This window comes from Pollicipes pollicipes, unplaced genomic scaffold, assembly GCF_011947565.3.
Source record: "Pollicipes pollicipes isolate AB1234 unplaced genomic scaffold, Ppol_2.1 Scaffold_2555;HRSCAF=2994_pilon_pilon_pilon, whole genome shotgun sequence".
Classification (NCBI taxonomy): domain Eukaryota; kingdom Metazoa; phylum Arthropoda; class Thecostraca; order Pollicipedomorpha; family Pollicipedidae; genus Pollicipes; species Pollicipes pollicipes.
In genome coordinates this window covers 18,990,319-19,009,054 of record NW_023596136.1, presented here as the reverse complement: position 1 = coordinate 19,009,054, position 18,736 = coordinate 18,990,319, and the positions used below count along the sequence as shown (strand labels likewise).

At 51.2% G+C, this 18,736-nt stretch overlaps 1 protein-coding gene across 1 annotated transcript in view; it reads left to right on the top strand.

Annotated features, from left to right (window-relative positions):
• LOC119098783 (uncharacterized) overlaps positions 1-18,736 on the top strand; it is a 112,922-nt gene that overhangs the window by 86,067 nt on the left and 8,119 nt on the right. Inside the window, exon 5 of the mRNA XM_037221828.1 lies at positions 3,790-3,937. Within this exon, the coding sequence (XP_037077723.1) occupies positions 3,790-3,937 (148 nt within the window). The remainder of the gene's footprint in view (positions 1-3,789; positions 3,938-18,736) is intronic.

Sequence of the window (18,736 nt, the reverse complement as noted above, 5' to 3'; positions counted from 1 at the left end):
ACAGGTAATGCGGTTAAGAATGGGCGTGTAAGAAGATCTTAGGACACTTCGGACACTGATCTGGAGTTTGACCTTGTTTGACATGGTTGGACCATAAGACATGACGTAAGGATCTCCAAATTGGACGCAGTAGACGTCACATGCAGGCCTACCCTCCCCGAAAATTCGGTGTCTAGTTAATTTTGAGAATTTTAGGTGGGTTGAATTGACGCTCCACCCTCCCCCCTGCCTAACTCAGGCTGTATCCCTCAGGCTTTATAAAGTCCCTGCTGAACACTGGTGGGCCTCAGACTACTCAGAGGCTCTTTGAACGCCCAGGGGTCGTATCGACCGCTCAGAAATCTACGTGTTCTCTGCGCCGTTCATGAGCAGATCTAACTGTTCAGGACTCCTGTCCCCCTCCGGCAATTGAGGAGACCCTGGCCGAAGTCGTTTCCCTCTGACCTGAGTTTCCTTTTGAGCTTCCCGGTTTGGATTCAGTTGCTCTACTTTTTCAGCATCTTCCTCAGAGCTAGATAGAACCCGATAAGACGAAATTGCGTACAAATGCTAGAGGGTCGGCACCCCACACGGTTCACAGCACCCTCAGCATGCCTCACAACACTGTCAGGATGGCGCACAGCTGTTGGAGCGGCGCATATGGATGTGCTGGACCCTGAGAATCATGATACCCACACCACTCTCTCAAAAAAGGTGCTAGCATTGGGCCGTTTAGTGGCCCGAGTGCAACCCGCCAGAATTGTTGATTACGCCGTGTAGGTTGTAATGAAAGTCCTCCTGTACGGCAGAGTATGGCGCCAGACCACTGGCGGAGAGGTCAAGAGTGGTATTAAGCTAGTGTATGTTTTGATTATGCTGTAGAAAGAACCGCTTCAGGTGCACTACAATGGCGCTTGGGAACCTTTGAATTAGGGAGTCCTCGGAGCACCCCCAATGTTTCTGACAAATGAAGCAGGTAGGCTTTTCATCTCCGTCAAGCACCTCTTCTTTGTTGAAAAGGTCAAGGCAATCCTGTAACCTCACCTGGCCTGCTATGGAGGGGATCGACAGGTTCATTTCCCAGAACGGGTCGAGCGTTGCGGACGCGTGGCCGCAGACTATGCCCCGTAGTGCGGACTTTTGTCCTGTCCTGTCCTGTCCGGCAAACAGGTCAACGAACTTGCGAGTTCTTCAAGAACACGAAACGCTCCCAGGCTTCCAGTGGCTTCTGTCTAGCAGTGGGGATGTCATCAATGCCGTTGGTGATGGCTTGGATTGGTTGTTGATGTGGCTCACGCCCTCGTGCATGGATTCCAGCAGGCATCCGAAGAACTGTGCATGCTGAAAGTTTGTTGAGATGCCATGTACTGCATAAACGGCTGACATTATACTCCCGGCATCGTTCGAAATCATTCAGTGCCCAAGCACTACCTTAAAAATGCGTCACAGTAGCCTGCACAGTTGACCCTGTGTGCATGTTTCATTGTGTGCACACAAACTGACTCGCGTGACGCACGCAAATGTCGGAAGGAAGATTAGAAACGAAGTATGAAACAATGCCATTGATGCAAAGCCTCGCCAAAGTGAATGTTTTTGTATCACGATGCCCGCATAGCTATCACTTATCCTCGCTCCAATTCAATGTCACAGCGGACATCTGGGCTCCTTTTCATTGGCTGCTGCGTTGGGCGCAGTCAGTTACGACGGGACACCTCATTTATACACATGTATAGATACGTACACATATACGAGACACATGTAATACGAGAGCGACATAATAAGCCCTCCTGAGTTTGGAGGCGCTCAGCATCCGCCGGAGAGCCTGTAGCTATCTGTCATCGTAAGTTGGCGTGAAGTTACATGCAATGAAAATATGGTGTGAAATTGCCTCAGCTTTTCTTCTCGTTCACGGCAACAACACAACCCTGGAGTGACCTTATTAAGGTTGGGCTTTCGTTTGTAACGCGCAAGTGTCCTGCTTCTTTGAAGAAAGAATAGTGCGCCAAATAAGGCCTTTCATTTCACGGTAACCACGTGAATGATTGCCGGAGTCTTTCGGTGTCTGGGTGCACCCTTTCCTTTCCCGCACGATTGTTCGTCAGGACTATCAGAACAACTGTAAATAAAATGCTTCGGTTATTCATCAGGAATATCCGCGGCTGTCCTGCTGAAATGCCTTTGTTTCATCGTCACGTATTATTCGTTATTTCGCCTTCACAATTCTTTGTAATATGCTCCCAAGGAACTAAAATTTAACCGAATGTTAAATGATAACAACACAAAAGCACTTTTGGATTAACGTTTGCCAGCTATTCTGATAGAAAATATGACAAACGATAGACTTCACCTCCCGTTTATCCTGCTTTCCGTTCAGATTTAGTATGAAACCAGTTTCCCGTTGGTACAGTTATTAGCAGCAATGGGTCCTGTAATTATATGACAAAAGGGATGAGATTGTTTCTTGCGCTTATTGTCATGATCGTTCATTTCATCCATGATTTTATTGCAATTAACCGTAACCGTGAAGGCCTTCCTCACGACTGTTCAGATGAGCGCACGCTGATGGGCAGAGGAGGGGGGGGGGGGGGCGACGTCTGCTAGTGACCGGTGCGCTTATTGACGCACCGAAGAATATTCAAGCATTGTCTGCAACTTCTTGCGTCAATGCTGAAAGCATCTTTTATAGCAGAAGCCTTCGACACCATGGCACACGAGGCAGGCGACGATAGTAAAAAATTCGGTGTCCCGATCCAATCAGTGCAAGGTCACAAGCCGTACACGCTGGGAAAACCCTTGCACTCAATGTACCGATGAGCTGATCCAGAGGGTAGCCGAAATGCGAACCTCCGCGAGATGGAGAGTAAAACATCCCACATTCGCTTTGCTCCTGAGTGGAACGTGGCAGCAATGTCTGACAGGAGACAGGATCCGTACCGAGCTGTCCTCAAAGGTAACAGCAGGGTGTTCAACTTGCAAATGGAGAAGGATAAGAAATTCAGGAGCATATGTGTGAACGTCCCGCTTTTCTTGAAACTATACCACAATTTTTCTTGCGACCAGGTTCGCTTACTTTTGGGGGAAAATAGAAACTATGGCAAATATGGAATATCCTCACCAGTTGCCCACTATCTATGACCAATAGAAGTTGAACTAAGCCCTTACAAGGAAGAAGTTCAGTGTTTCGCAATTGTGTCAAAGCCATGACTACCCATGCCAAACCATGACAAATGTTGAAGATTCTTGCCCTTTGCACATAGCATATGACCAATAGAGGTATAGCTAAGCGGCCTTTCGTGGCCTAAGCTCACACTTTCTCAATGGTGACTAACTCAGTTCAACAGGACTTTGCATGGCTGTAGGATATGGTGTTCCCTTGTGATGTAACGGCACCTCGTTGTATGTACTTCAAGGGAGGATGCCACCTTTTGTGTAGCTCTCTCTTACTGCTTGATAGATCAGACTCGTTCACTTTTATTAGTAACATCAGTTTTCTCGAAATTCTTCTGAATAGCTCAGAATTTCGGTTTGTAGTAGCCTGTTCTGCGGAAGAAATCTCACTTGACTCTGTGCTAACTAATGTGGAAGTAATTCATTTCACTTGCCTTGCTTGTTCCAACGTGTGCTCTGTAATGTTTGCAACACACTTATTTGTCAAAATTTGTGTGATTAATGCTACGAAAGCTGGAAACACCCCGTTTAAACAAAAAGGCATGCAAACATGAAGCTTTTATTGCGCAAATGCGCACCGAATGTGGGACACTCCCTTTTAGTGGATCTTGTAACGCATGCCATTGCCCCGTTTCTTCACAGGTGCGGCACAACTTCTTCCGGGACGGCATCATGAAGTTGAAGTGTACCAGCGCCATCGGCGAAAAGTACTGGCAAAGCACGGAGACGCTGATTGGCCAGCTGGGTGACCCGCGGCGCGGGACGCCGAGCCAGCTGGCGGGTCGGGCAGGTCAGAGATACGCCGACCAGCAGATGGAGGTTACTTTACAGTTCACAGCTTAGTGCCCACAGAATATACAGCGAGGCTCCCATCACCATCGATACCCGTGTTCGACTCAATTTTTTTGAGCTGGCTCAGGACTGGCTTTAATATTTTAGGACCAGATTCAACTCATGACTGGGGTTCATTCCAATTTCTTTGATTCAACTTATTTCAGATGCATTGCATGCGTTGAATATTTTGGCTTATGACTCACGCGGCTTCCAAAACCAAAGATCCAGTTCAGTTCTGGTTCGTTGCCTTGGGCTATATTTCATGATTATATTCGACAACAGTTTGGTCTTGTGTTTTGTGTCAGATATAAGAGAGAGAAAGAGAGAGAGAGAGAGAGAGAGAGAGAGAGAGAGAGAGAGAGAGAGAGAGAGAGAGAGAGAGAGAGAGAGAGAGAGAGAGAGAGAGAGAGAGAGAGAGAGAGAGAGAGAGAGAGAGAGAGAGAGAGAGGGAGAGAGAGAGAGAGAGAGAGAGAGAGAGAGAGAGAGAGAGAGAGAGAGAGATATATATATATATATATATATATATATGTATATATATAGATAGATATAGGTATAGATATAGATATAGATATAGATAGATATAGATATATATATATATATATATATATATATATATATATATATATATCACAGTATGGAAAATGGGTCCATGTAGTGTAGACTAGTAGCAAGTTAGTGGTTTGAACGTAGCAAGTGCAGTGCAGCAAACAATATTATTTCTGCAGCCTGTTACCAACCAGCTCTCTCAAGCCTCAGCGCCAGGTACCATATTGCACATGGAACTTACCACCCAGACCATTAGTAACATAGCATACAATGTAAAAAAGCTGCAAAAAAGCCGACAGATGGCGGTCTGCAGCTGTCAAGTGCCAGAGCTAACTACATTAATACGTAGGTAACCATATTTGTAGTAGCCAGTACTAACCGTGTTGTCGGCGATGACATGTGTACAATTCATTGGCAAATGTTACAATTGGTAATGCAAAATATTAACAGTCTTTCGATTTCATGGCATTAAATGGTTTTAAGCACATGCACGTGCAGTCCAGGAGAACCAACACCGATGATCAGCGTTGCAGTCTCCATAGATCGCCGGCATGGTCCTTGCATCCAACGTCTGGTAACGGTCAACAGGGGGGGGGGGGGGGGGGGGGCAAAGCAACCACGTACCGGAAAGTGCAACTATCAAAAGCGTTATGTCGAGAGAGACTCTGAGAGCTTGAAGACCACTTTGAAAAGCGCATCATCGCCTGAAAGCCGGACAACCCTTGTCCGGCTAACTCCCTTTATCTGACTTCTCTAATCGTTTAATTTTTGGGGTCTCTTAAATGGAAGGTCTAAAGGAAAAGCCCTCAGAGCATTGGTGGCTTGAAAGAAGTCATTGGTCACCTGAATGGTCGCACCACGGTTATTGGCAGGGCATGAAGATGCATATGATCTATATTTGACGTCAGCTGACATGCCACATACATATGTGGCTGTTGGTTGTCATTAGTCTGAGAGATAAAACTGTGTGTCCAAAAACATCGGAAAATGATAAGGGGCAAAACAGCATATAAATGCACATGGGAAGGGGGTCCTTGAAAGGGTGCGCGCGCTGCGTTGCTGCCGAGCCGCCGCTGGATGTTCACGTGACGCCTGCTGCTGTCATGCCTCCCCACAAGAACGAATTTATACGAACAGCTCTTGGTCAGTATCCGAGCCAGGTGATGTTAGCGCACGACTCGGCCCGTTGTGACTCCGGTACACCCGACATCGACACGCACATGTGAGCCGCAGAGCTAGGATAACGTGGATGACCGGGGCGTTAGCGGGATGGTAAGTCCGGTCAGGCTCTGTGAATGTCCGTCTCCCCGTGCACGGCTGGCGCCCTGAGCCACGGTACCCTACCTCCACCTCTTCAGCCGATAATATTTAAACGGGGAAAAACCGACGTCGCCGCCTGGTTGTCACAACTCCTTCTCCTTCGCGCTCCTCACTCCTCGGGACTCTCCGAAAGATTTCTTGGCAGCTTTCCTGGTAGACTCTTCGAACTGGCTCGGCCCGCCCTCGTTTTCTCCCGGTCCTATTGTTTTGCCGCCTCGCCCCCTTCCGTCCAATGTGTTGCCGGGCCGGTCTAACATTCTTCCAGAGTTCTCCCCTCAACGTGCCCCTTGGCCAGAGCGTGGCGTCTCCGGCATCGGTGCAAGGCCCGCTTGCTCTCCTTCTGCGTTGCCTCCGGCGGGCCCTGCGCGTCCCCTCTCGCCCAGTTCTTACGTGGCGTGGTGCATCTGATGTCAGCTGGGTTGGTGGCGGCGCCGGCGCCGGCGGGGTTTTCGGGGTGGAGCGGCGCGTATCTTCCTGTCAGACAAACATGTCTGCGCGCACGATGTTTCGACGGTGACCTGGCTTTCCGCGTCCATAAATTTTGATAGTCCAGCGGGGGTCAGGCTTTCCTCGCTGACGTGATGGTCTGTTTCAGTAGAAGGGGCTACTGTCATGGCGGTTCTGGGGGGAGGGCGGCTTACTCCACCTGGCCGGCTTACTCCACACACTGATCCCGCAGATCCGGTCAGCAATGCAGGACGATCGGCCGGAACGTCGGGCGGGCCCGCATTCAGCTCTCAGGCCCCGCTAAAGGTTGTCCTTGGTTTGGCGGGAGGGGGATTCCTGACCATGCCCGGCTCACTCGCCGTCCTACGTTCCGCTCGGGTCCCACCAATCCTGGACGGGTGGCACACAAAATGAGAAGTGAGAATATATACACATGCACGCACAAGCAGTATGACGACCCTGTCGCACGAAAAAAAAACACTTAGCAGCGCACTTTACACTCGTTGAACCCCGTTGTCTAACATCCACAGGGAAATCATTCACGAGAGACGCCGCTCGTTATGCAAAGGACCGCTGTTCTGCCGCTGTGTGCACCGCCGGAGGGCACAGGTTATGATCCATGCAGGAAGATCGGCCACTGGTCTGCGTATCAGCGTATGCTTGAGACAAACAGGCAAGACCTGCAGGCTTACTTCACTCACGGGGTTCATGCACAGCGATATCAGTCTGTATTTCACACATTTGGCGAGGCGTGGCAACGTGCAGGTTATCCCGTGCGCGAGACACATGGTCATTCTTTGGGAGGCCAGTAACTACTCTGGCAATGAAGTTAACGACTCGAAGCACTCTGGCCTCCTTAACAACCGACCCCTGGTCATGCACTGAAATGCAGTATTTCACGCGCGAGGTGACTCGACCCTGCACCATGGTCAGCAGCACTTGTTGCGGGAAGAAATGTCTCCGGTGGCGGATACCGATCAGGACGCCGATGCGCTTTGCTACTACATCACTGAGTGTGCGTTCCAGCTCAGGTGGCGGCCAAATAGCGTACCAAGCTCGTCACGGTCAGGCTGTCCCGACCGGTTGCCGCACCGACCCGTGCGCTAACAGGGGAAAGCCCGCGGATGTTCTGTCTGGCACCAAGGGGAAGAACTCCTGTTTTGGATGCGTCGAACTTGAGAACGTGGACATAAATCCACGATGCTAGCGAGGAGAGGGCGGTTTCCATGCGTTGGATGAGGGAAGGAAGGTTGCGTTTAACATCTGATATAAGCGTCCGAGTGTCGTCAGCGCACTGTGTCGCATTAGCATCTGGCACGTGCAGGCTGAGGTTGTTGGCGAAGTTGTGAATAAAAGAGGACTGAGGGCTGCTCCCTGGAAGGTTCCCATGGTATTGGGGGAAGAGCTTGGGGACCACTCTGTCTTCTGAATCGGGTAAATCGCAGAAGGTAAGGCGGATGCTGATAATATGGGGAAGGATAAGGCCTGTAAACCGCAGAGTCAGTCTGGATCTCTTCTTATCCTCCGGTCCAGGATAAGAAGAGATGCAGACTGACTGCGAATGGCGAGAAGATGGGTCATTCCCAGTCAGTCATACGTAGGTAAGAGGACCAAGCCGAGTCAATGTTATAGAGCTGGAGGTTGGAAAGGAATTGAATGAAAAATGACGTTGAAACGTGTACTGAGATCCAAGAGGCCTAGGAGTGAAAGATGACCACAATCTATGTTGGAAAAGATGCGGTTGGTCACGGTGAGAAGAGCAGTCTCAGTGGAATGGGGACGAAAATTATGCTGGGATGAGGACAGAAGATGATTGTTGGACATGTAGTTGGACACCCGGCGCTGCACCACACGCTCGACAATCTTAGCCATGGTAGGAGCGATGAAAGTAGGACGGTAATTGGAGACCAGGGTTGGACCTCCGGATTTGAAAATAGGATGAACCAGGGAGTGCTTCCAGGAATCGGATAAATCGCAGAAGGTGAGGCGGATGTTGATGAGATGGGGGAAGGCTAGGGCCGATGACGTCAAAACAGAGGGGCCGGACACGAATACAAACGCCATCAGGTCCACACGCCCCAGAACGCCTCATGGAGAACATGACCTCGTACAGTCCGCTAAGGGTCACGCCAATCACCCGGAAACCGCAAGCGCGCACCCTGGGCGAGCAAAATGGGGCGTCAGGTGGCTGTCCGGCCAGCCGACCGGCCAGGTCGGCTGCAACGCGGGGACCGGCATTCGCAAAACAAGGATTTATCTCGTTCAGGATCGCGGCTGGGGTTTTCCCCCGCTAGCAGTGGACGGATTTCGTTCGGGATCGCGGCTGGGGTTTTCCCCCGCTGGCAGCGGCCGAATCTCGCTCGGGACCGCGGCTGGGGTTTTCCCCGCCGGCAGCGGACGGATTTCTCTCGGGATCGCGACTGGGGTTTTCCCCCGCTGGCAACGGGCGGATCTCGCTCGGGATCGCGGCTGGGGTTTTCCCCGCTGGCAGCGGGCGTATCTCGCTCGGGATCGCGGCTGGGATTTTCCCCCGCTGGCAGCGGACGGATCTCGCTCGGGATCGCGGCTGGGGTTTTCCGCCGCTGGCAGCGGACGGATCTCGCTCGGGATTGCGGCTGGGGTTTTCCCCGGCTGGCAGCGGACGGATAATGCGGACAGAGGACTGCCCCCCTGTTTACGTAGCCTCTCCTGAATATCCGCCCGTTCGCAGTATCTGCAGTCACACTTGATCGTCGACCTCGCTCTCCGGTCCAGTTCGAGGAAACCCGGCGATCTCCCCTCGTGACGCAGCACGCCTCTCCGCTGTGCCATGACGTCAAAGACCACCGGGGTGACAGCTGGTGCGCCTGGATTTCTCAATGACATTACTTTGATCGGAGCTTGTTTGTCAAAGATTGATAGAAGACAGTCAGGCATATGAGACTACGTATCCTCGACTGATGGGCGCCTAAAGACACCGGACCAGTCGGCATTGTACAAATCATGAAGTAAACAAACATGGTCAATACATTTTGATAGTTTAACGACACACCGAACGGCGGTATTTAAACTAAAAATGACCACATCTAAAAGCGACCCGGAATCAAAAGTGGACTCTGACAAACTGGTGCGGATGGAACGATCGGAGCATCTCATTTAACCGGCCATTTACAGCGTTACTAGCTGGGTCCAGTAAACTACAATTTAAGTCACCCATGATGGGGATCGGTCCGAGGTGGTGTAGAAGTACTCGCTGATATTGCAGCTCCAGTTCGTTGAAGTCCGCCTGGCGGCACGGCGCTACGCGAGGGCCGGTAAACCACAGCCACAGAGAAATGCGGGCCAGACTCCGATCTCACTCGCAGCCAGAGGGACTCCAGCCAATAGTCCGAACACTGAGATGCCGGCTGTGAGACGACAGTGGCTTTGTAGCAGTCGTGGCTCAAACCGCCACACCTCCACTCTTAGCCTATCTGGACGGTGCGGCGCATAGCCGGTGAACGTGACCAGTCTGGACGCAGTGGCGGATCGCAGCCCCGTCTGGGTGATCTCGTAAAAGTCGTAATGCAGCCGCTTTAGATGATCGTGCTGTAGTGAAACTATCTTCGGCAGCAGGGACTGGCTGTTGATAAGTCCCACGAGCACATTCCGACGACCGCCCGAAGAAGAGCGCCGCCACGTCTGACCACCCGTGCAGCCGCGGCACCTGTTGCTGGCACCGCGCTTGCCGCGCCGGGTGACGCGAGCGGCCGCGGGTCGGTCACTGCCGTGGTCGCCGTAGACGGCTAAGGGATGAGGCTGCCTCGAGATCGGCCGGCGTTTCGACAGGGCCGATGGGCTGGAGGGTCGCTGCAGGACAGTGTCGGTGACGATGGCGGTGGTCCAAATCGGAGAGATGGCTGTAAAGCTTGTATCGCAGCCGTTCCTGAGCAGCAGGTACGTCAACACCAGCAGCACCAGATTGCGGGCAAGATCGCGATGCGTCTTTTTCGCGGTAAACGCAGGCTGTTTCGTTGGACTGACACAGAATCCACGGCACGCTACATCACGCAGGCGATCACTCTCACACGACAGTCACTGGCAGGCGTGCAGGACTAGGCACGGCGTGGTGGGGCAGTAAACAGCGGAGCTTCCGACACTGCACGCGACCGGGGGCGCGGCGCGCGGGAAACTGGACTGATATTAGCCTGTACCTCTTTCGGAAATACGTTTGCTTGGAGCACGTGCCGCATGAAGCTCCCTGTGTAATGGTGGAGTGTGAATGATGCATGACGCAAATCTTCAATGTTCAGGGATTTTCCATCAAGACATTTGGCTGTGCAACTTACCTTTATTGTGTTTTTGACGAGTGGCATGCGGACACATTTTCGAGCCGGTGTGCGTCGTTGTTAACCATCCTGTTTGCTAACCCCATCGTAGGACTAGGACCTTTGGGAGCCACCTTAGTTGCCCGCAATAGCTTCTGAACGTTTTTGAGCACGGTGATGATTATTTAGGATGCTAAAATACACGGTTTCCATGTATGTTTTGAGATTGTAGATTTTGACCTTGACATTTCATGATGTGTTAAATTTCATACATCACATTGACATGTTTTAGTTGCTTCCCCTCGCTTGGGCTATCTTTCGTGGCCATCCCGGACACCTTTTTGGCCTTGGGTTACGTACCAGGAGTTGATTCGTGTTTGGTTGTCCTTGCTGAGGCTCGTAACAAGAGTTTTAGTGATTTCGCAAGGAATCGTTCCCCGGCTTTATATGCAGTTGACATTTGACGCCCAAGCCCAGACTGTACCGTTGAACAAGCAGTCAATGCCCAATGGCAATGCGCCAACGCAGATTGCGGGCTGCGTCGTATTGAGTACGCTGTCCTGATAAGAACAACCAATACCAGACTTACCAGAACGATGCATGTACGGGTTAATTCTCACAAAAATCACTTCCACTAAACATGCCAGCAAAGCTTAGCACGACAACACTGATTTGTTGGTAGGACCACCGCCGTCTCCCCTGATCAGAAGTGTCCACTAAGGCAAAGTCACCCAGCGTGGAACAGTCGCTTAAATTCATGTATAGTTCTTGCGTCACACTATATGTATGTCTGTACATTCCAATGGCTCAGTTGGTTTGAGTGCCTGCCTTCCGAATCAACCACTCGTGGCGGGGTAAGTTCGAGTCGCCTGAGGCGCCCGCTGTTTGGCCTTAACAAGCATGGCCTGTGGCCAGTGACAGCAGCCGCGATAAAGGTCACATGAATCCAGAGGGCAGGACAGACCGTGGCGGGTTGTGCGGCTCATTAAGCTTCCGCCACCAAATTCCGCCACCAAATTCTGTCGTTGACATGGAATTGCGCGATCGAGTGGTAGGGACCAGGGCTCGCACAACAAGCACTGCTTAGCGTGGGCTATGATATCGGAAATTCATCCATTCAAAAGGCTCGGATTATTTTTTTAAGAAAAATTAACAGCATACTGGCGTGTTAGTAGGTGTGGAACATGTCCCTTGTCGTCGGGGAGGGGGGGGGGGGGGGTAATTGGTACGGGGAAAAGTCGAACCCAGGAACCATGCTTATCATATTTCCCAGACACATTTTTTAGGGATTTCGGCCACTTCATTCTGTGGTGATTTTTTCGTCCTGAAGAGCTGGGGCCGTTTCTGGAGCCCCGGAGCTTTGGTGCGTCACGAAAATAAAGATCATATGGACAAAATTAGGCTTTCGGTGCCCGTTTTCGGTGTCACCACCAAATTTTGGTGCCCGTTTGGCCCAAGGGAATGCCGTGGCCCCATGGCCTCCCCTCTTAATCCGTTGCTGGCAGCTCCCATTTGAGGTGGATACAGCACGTGCCCGGTCATGGTGCAGGTCCTAAGCCGCTCCAGGAGATGCGGGAGGGCAGATTTTTTGGTATCTCTTGGGCCCCCTGCAGGCGTTGGAGGGCTATAGAACATATTTTATCATATGATGTGATGGCAATGTTCCAGATCTGTCGAAATTTCATTGTCTTACTACTCGAGTTGTGACTAAACAATGCCGTGCAGACAAGAGTTGACCCAGAGAGGGTGGGGGATGCTGGAGCCGCGCCATTCTCTTCCCTTCCTTGGGACACCCATCAGGTAAGAGTGCCTCTTTTAGGAACCAATATCTCGTGGTGAAGGAATAACAAAACCTTCATTTAGCAACCATATATATATATATATATATATATATATATATATATATATATATATATATATATATGGCTATGCACCAGAAGCTGTCAGAAGCCTCCCTTGTCACAGAATTTCAGGGGCCATTACAATATCCATGCTCCATTCTGCGTCCATTTGACGAAGCCCTGGACCAACCCAGACTGTGAAACAGCACCAAACCATCATTTTGGGCGTCATAGCCTTTATTATAGCCATAGCCATAGCCATAGCCTTTATTCTCAAGTAACACCCAAATTTCAGAACGCACCATAAATGGCTCGAAGCATTCTGTTTCCAGGGGCACCAAAGTTTGGTGGGAAAGCAATTTTGTGCCTTCTACCCCGAACGAAATCCTGGATCTATCCCTGGGGCGAGGACCCAATGATGTCCTTGGAACTCATGGCCCACCACGCTCTCACTTTCGGGCTGCGCAGCGCGCTGTCCAGAACGATGTCAGGCTACTTCGGGGCACGCATATGATGTTCCAATGTCTCATTCGGACCGATTTGGCACCGTCACTAAGCCATATGACGTTCAAAAAACTAGGGCCAGTTTCATTTTGCTTTCAGCCAACTATTAAGTCATCCAGCATTGTTTGTATGCTTCTGGCAGCTTCTAGCACCTAGCCACCTTGTTGAAAGTTTGAGGCCATTTTCCAGACCATGCTTTACGATTGTGTGACTGTTTGGCGACTTTCTGAGCTATTTCGAAGATTTGTTTGTGGCCATCATCCTGCATTTCGGTGCGCGACGGACCAGTGTCTTCGAAACGTCTTTGGCACGGGTGCGATCGTTTTTGCACAAGGGGCGTGGTCCGAGCTGTATTTGTCTTGCGACGCTGAAACTCGTTGACCGAACACAAATTGATACAATGTCTCTTTGTCTTCGTGCTGAGCAGCATCCTCATGCCCAGTGAATCTGGGAACATCATTTAAAATTGCAAGGCATCTGCTATTGAAACCTAAGTGACGTTCGTGCGTTATAGTAGGCTCGTGTGATATTATTAGGCGCTGCATTTGCGTAGCTAAAATTTCACCCGGCAAATGCCCAAATTGAAGCATAGGGTTCCCGTTAATCCAAGGGGACACACTCCTTTGCTTTAAAACATCTGTTGTTGGGTCCAAAGAATTGTTAGGCTCAGGGGCTCATTTTGATGGGTTGAGGGTCAAGTTTTGTTTTACAAGCCATGCGAGCGTTTTAAGCTGCCAAAAATTGCAGGGGTCTTCGCCACATCCAAAGGCTTAAGACCCTAAAGGCTCCTTTGAAGGGGGCCTGTGGGGTCATGGGGTCATGGGCCCTTCCCTTGGCTGCGTGACATGATTTACGACGCACACCGGGTGAACGCATGAGACCCACTTTTCCGCAATGCATCCTCACATTTCCATTGCTCTGGTCAATTTCTCTCTTATAACCCGATGAGGAAACTAAACAGCCGTTGCGTACTAGTTTTGCAATGCAAAACTAGTACGCAACGTTTTGTTTTTAAGAATTATCGAACTTCGTTTGCTTCTACTGTACGTCAGCAGTCACGCGTTACCACCATGCTCACGCGATCTGCACTTCCGCCAAAACGCTCCCGCACCGCCGCAGGCAACGCACGAGCACGTTAGTCTGTGACACAAACCACCCTCTAATTTTCAAGAGTCGATCGAGGTGAGCAACACATTGATAACATTTGGCACTATTCGCGTGTAATGCTACGGCCCAGCGAAGCCTCCTCCACCCGCTCCGCCACGGCATCACTTTCCTCCCCCGGCCGGTCGACGCTCAACCTGCAGCGGCAGCGGCTGGTCTGCTTCGCCATCTCTGCTGCGGTCGTGGCTGTTCGTTGCATGCCGAAATCCAAACTCTCCTGTCATGCCGGGACCCCAACACTGCTGGCATGCCTAGACACCAACACTCCTGGAATGCCGAAACCCCAACACTGCTGGCATGCCGAGACCCCAACTCTCCTGGCATGCCGGGACCCCAACACTCCTTGCATGTCATTGTACGTCATCCTCTGGCATGCCACTGTACTTCATCCTCTGGCATGCCACTGCACGTCATCCTCTGGCATGTCACTGTGCGTCGTCCTCTGGCATGCCACGTTACATCACCCAGCGTTACTGCTTGTCGCCACACCACACGAGTCACCGTCCCGCGGCGTGACACTTCGGTGTGACGAGTTCCGCGGCGCCACATCCACGCTCTGTCCCGACCCTGAGCCGCACCCCGTCGGACGCCGGTGTCGGTCCCGGTACGACAGTCACGGGGTCCCCGCGCCGACCGCGCGCAGCCGTTCACTACATACCAGCAGTCGACGCTGATCCAGCCCCGTCCCAGTCATGCCGAGTTACATTGTAGGTGTGTACCGTCCGGCCACCAAACACTGCCACCCCGCCGCGATCACCTTCAATGAGCGGTGGCGGTGCTCCATGACGATGGCATTCTGCGTAAGGATATCCGTTGGTGCACCATGATCGTAGAACAGCTGCCCAAGGGGCACGACAACCTCGATGGAATCAATGCGGCGCAGCGACGGCCCGCAGTCAGTAGTGGAGGGAAAACTCAGCCCCTGGTAATGCGTGATGTGGACGGCGATGAGATCCCACGTCGTCGTCATGCCGTCATGGCATCGGCGTCGGTTCGATGGAGTGGCACTACTCGCAGCTCCAATCATCGCACGCGCCGTCACCAGCGCGATTTCACGCTGCAAATCCCGGCGCGCAAATAGAGCGTTCGACGAACGCCGGGATGTCCCGTTCGCTCGTGCACCGCACGCGCTGTTGCACACTGCACACTCCCCACGCTGACGTCAGCGCACGCCGCGTCTCCGGCCGCCTCCGCTTCCCTGCGGGCGGTTATCCTGCAGGCACACCTTCGCCCACATCCGGACCGCGCATCCACTCTTTCGGCGCCGGTGTCAGCGAGGTTCTCCGCCAGTCGGACAAGTGCGCCGTTCGCTCAGCTGTGAGCCGTGACCGAGTTCATCCGCCAGTCGATCTCCCTCACCCCCAGGGGATAGCCAGGTTCAGGTCGCTACCGGAGCGCGAACGGCGATGGAGCTCGCGCCAGTGGAGGCAGACACGCAGTCACTTGTCCAGCCAGTGGAGGCAGACACGCAGTCATTTGTCCAACCAGTGGAGGCAGACACGCAGTCACTTGTCCAGCCAGTGAAGGCAGACACGCAGTCACTTGTCCAGCCAGTGGAGGCAGACACACAGTCACTTGTCCAGCCAGTGGAGACAGTCGCGCAGTCACTCGTCCAGCACCACGGGTCGCGCGCCGTGCATGCCCAACAGTGTGAGGCAGTAGCGCCGCCCGCGACTGGTCACCGTCTCGTACGGCCACAGTTGCCGGTCGAGCGACAGTTGCCGGCCGAGCGACAGTAGCCGGTCGAGCGACAGCTGTGTCTACGGCCGCCGACGGCCGCACGCCGGCCGCGTCAGCGCCACTTGCGCGAGTGGCTGGTGCAAACATAGGCGTCAGCAATGTAAGCTGTCACGTGGCTGTTGAGCGCCAGCATGTTCAGGACGGTCCGCACCTTGCTTGCCCAAGACACAGGTATTGTGGGCTCGATTCCACGAGGCAAGCCGTTCTCCGCTCGTACTGCTGCCACCAGCCGCTCATCCACTCGCATTGCTGCCACCAGCCGCTCAAAGGCCAGGATTCTAGCATCTTGTACTGCTACTAAGCCGATGGTTCACCGCTCACTCGCCGTCCGCCACTTCCAAGCAACCGTCCAGCCCCCAGTGCCACCTTGAAACTCGGCCGAGAAGTCTGGAGTCCGCCATCAACGCCTTCACCTCGTCGGCCGTAAGGGCCCGATCCAAATCCTCACCGGGAGCGTGCTCACCACGGAGCATCTTCTGGCTAGCCGAGCCCATCCGCCGGGGCACGCGCGTCCGCACGCAAGCTGGCGCGGAGTGCCTCGCGCAGGGCCTAGGGAAGGGATGGCAGCTAGAGACGCAACTTGTTCCAAAATACCACTCCGCTGCCTATCCCGCCCTCCTAGATAGTGATCCAGCCCGCAAAAGCCCGCTGCGCTACAATGCTGATCTGCCATTAAAGGGAACGTTTCACATCTGAGAACATTGAAGTAAGCATCAGATGGGATGAAACAAGTTTTATCATAACTATTGATATGCTTTTAAGTGTAAAAAGCTCCTCTTGACAGCACAATTTTCTGTTTCGTAAATACGCTCCTTAGTACATAATCAGACCTTCATGGTCTGATTATGTCATCGTACCGTGCAGAATATGTATTGAGAGCCAATTGACGGCTGCTATATCTGGACATCTCGTTCACGAACGCCAGATATGAATGTCTGGACAATTGTTGTTTGGCCTTGGTCGCCGCATGGCTCCTTTTACTTAAATATGTCATGCAACTCCTGTCTCATCTATGTCATTATCATCGTCATCCATTCATCATTCCTATGTCATTCAACTCCATAAGCTATATAGCGATCAAGGCCGAACATACATGACTATCGAGTCGCCCATACCTGGCGTTCGTGAGCACGACTTCTAGATATAACGGCTGCCAATTGCGTCTCAATCAATGTTGCAAGGTATGACGCAAGGTATGACGATGCAGTCACACGACAAGGCGTTGATGAATAGATTTACTAAACAGATGAATTGTCTAGAGCAGTCTTTTCAACGTAGAAGTATAACAATAGTTTTCAGTGAGCTTGTTTCATCATATCTGATGCTTGCTTCCATATCTTAAAATGTGAAACATTCCCTTTAAACGGAATGCTCCACCTTTGTATTGGATTTTGAACGGAAATGGCCATCTTGAAGATCATTCGGTGAATCTCACAGCCCTGCCATTCTTACGACCTAAACCCCTCCAGTCTCTGAACTAGACGCCCGCGAAGACGTGCAGACTACTTCGTGCAGACTATTTTAAGGACCCAGGCATCCATGACGGCATAATGACATGATTTGAATTATGCCATATCATTGTCCATGCGGCGATGAAGGCCACGAAAAGTATGACTGCTGGTTTATTCATTTCTGGCGTTCGTGGGCATGATTTCCAGATTGACGTGCGTCAACTGGCGCTCAATCATTGTTGTTCAAGGTACGATGACACAGTCTATGACGTGTTGAGGAGCATGTTTACTAAATAGAGAAGTTGTGTTGTCTAGAGCAGTTCTTTCGCATACAAATATCCCAGAGCTTATTTGTGAGCTTATTTCATTATAGATTTTGTACTGTAGAACATTCCCTTGGAGCGTGCGATTTAGCATAAATGACAAAGATGTTTTGTTGTGCTGTCCACCTCAAAATTTTGGGTACACAACAAACCGTGCCACCAATCAACTACGACGCTCGCTGCTTACATTGGGCGTATTTACCACGCACAGCTCATTGTGTAATACAATATTTGGATTGTAGGCAACTGCATGGGGCAATTTTATTTTGTGATGGGGCCGTCCCCACAGTGTTGACATGCACCGATAAAGATTGCTTTGTCCTTGTTATGCCATTGCTGGAATATTACAAAAACTGCGGTAAAAGTTAAATATCTCGCAATGATCACCACATTTGGCAGCATTGAATGGCAATGGTTGAACTAATGGAGAAATGAAACAAAGCTGCAAAACTGAAATACCATTTGGTCACACTGAAGTACTCCAGACCCGATGAGTATCACATGCTGAATAAGGGTGGGCATAACGCGAACAGGCCTTATTCTCAGCCCATCAATAATTTAAACATGATGCTCCTGACCTAGAAAGCCTAGAAATTTGTAATTTTAAGTATGCTGCATCCCGGCCGTAGGAACAAGGGGCCAGGGGGCCATGGCTTCTCCACTTTTCAAGGTAGGGGAGGACGTCCAGTGTTCACTGTCCCCCCCCCCCCATCCCACACACACCTCTCAGATTAAGGTTGCGTTTAGCTTACTTTTGCACATTAAACATACATGCCGATTTGCCTAGTTTACCAGCCATCTTCCTCAAGATGCTCATCATTGCTCATTTTGCTCCCTTTAAGGTTGGGGCTAAGAATCATGTTGTTTTTCAATAAAGAAACATTGAGATTGTTGTCTGACTGGTATTTGAAGCACAACATATCCAAGCATAACATTCACTATTATCTACAGAGGTGCTGCCATTTGCAAAATAGGGCAAGCAGCAACAATATTAGTTCGGCAATTTTGCATCATCTCAATAGACCCTTCCATTGAGAAACAAATGGAAACATTATGTTGGAAAGATGCTTGTTATGTTGCTACGTTATGCACACACCTATTACGATCTTTAACTGAAGGAATTTATTAGCCTG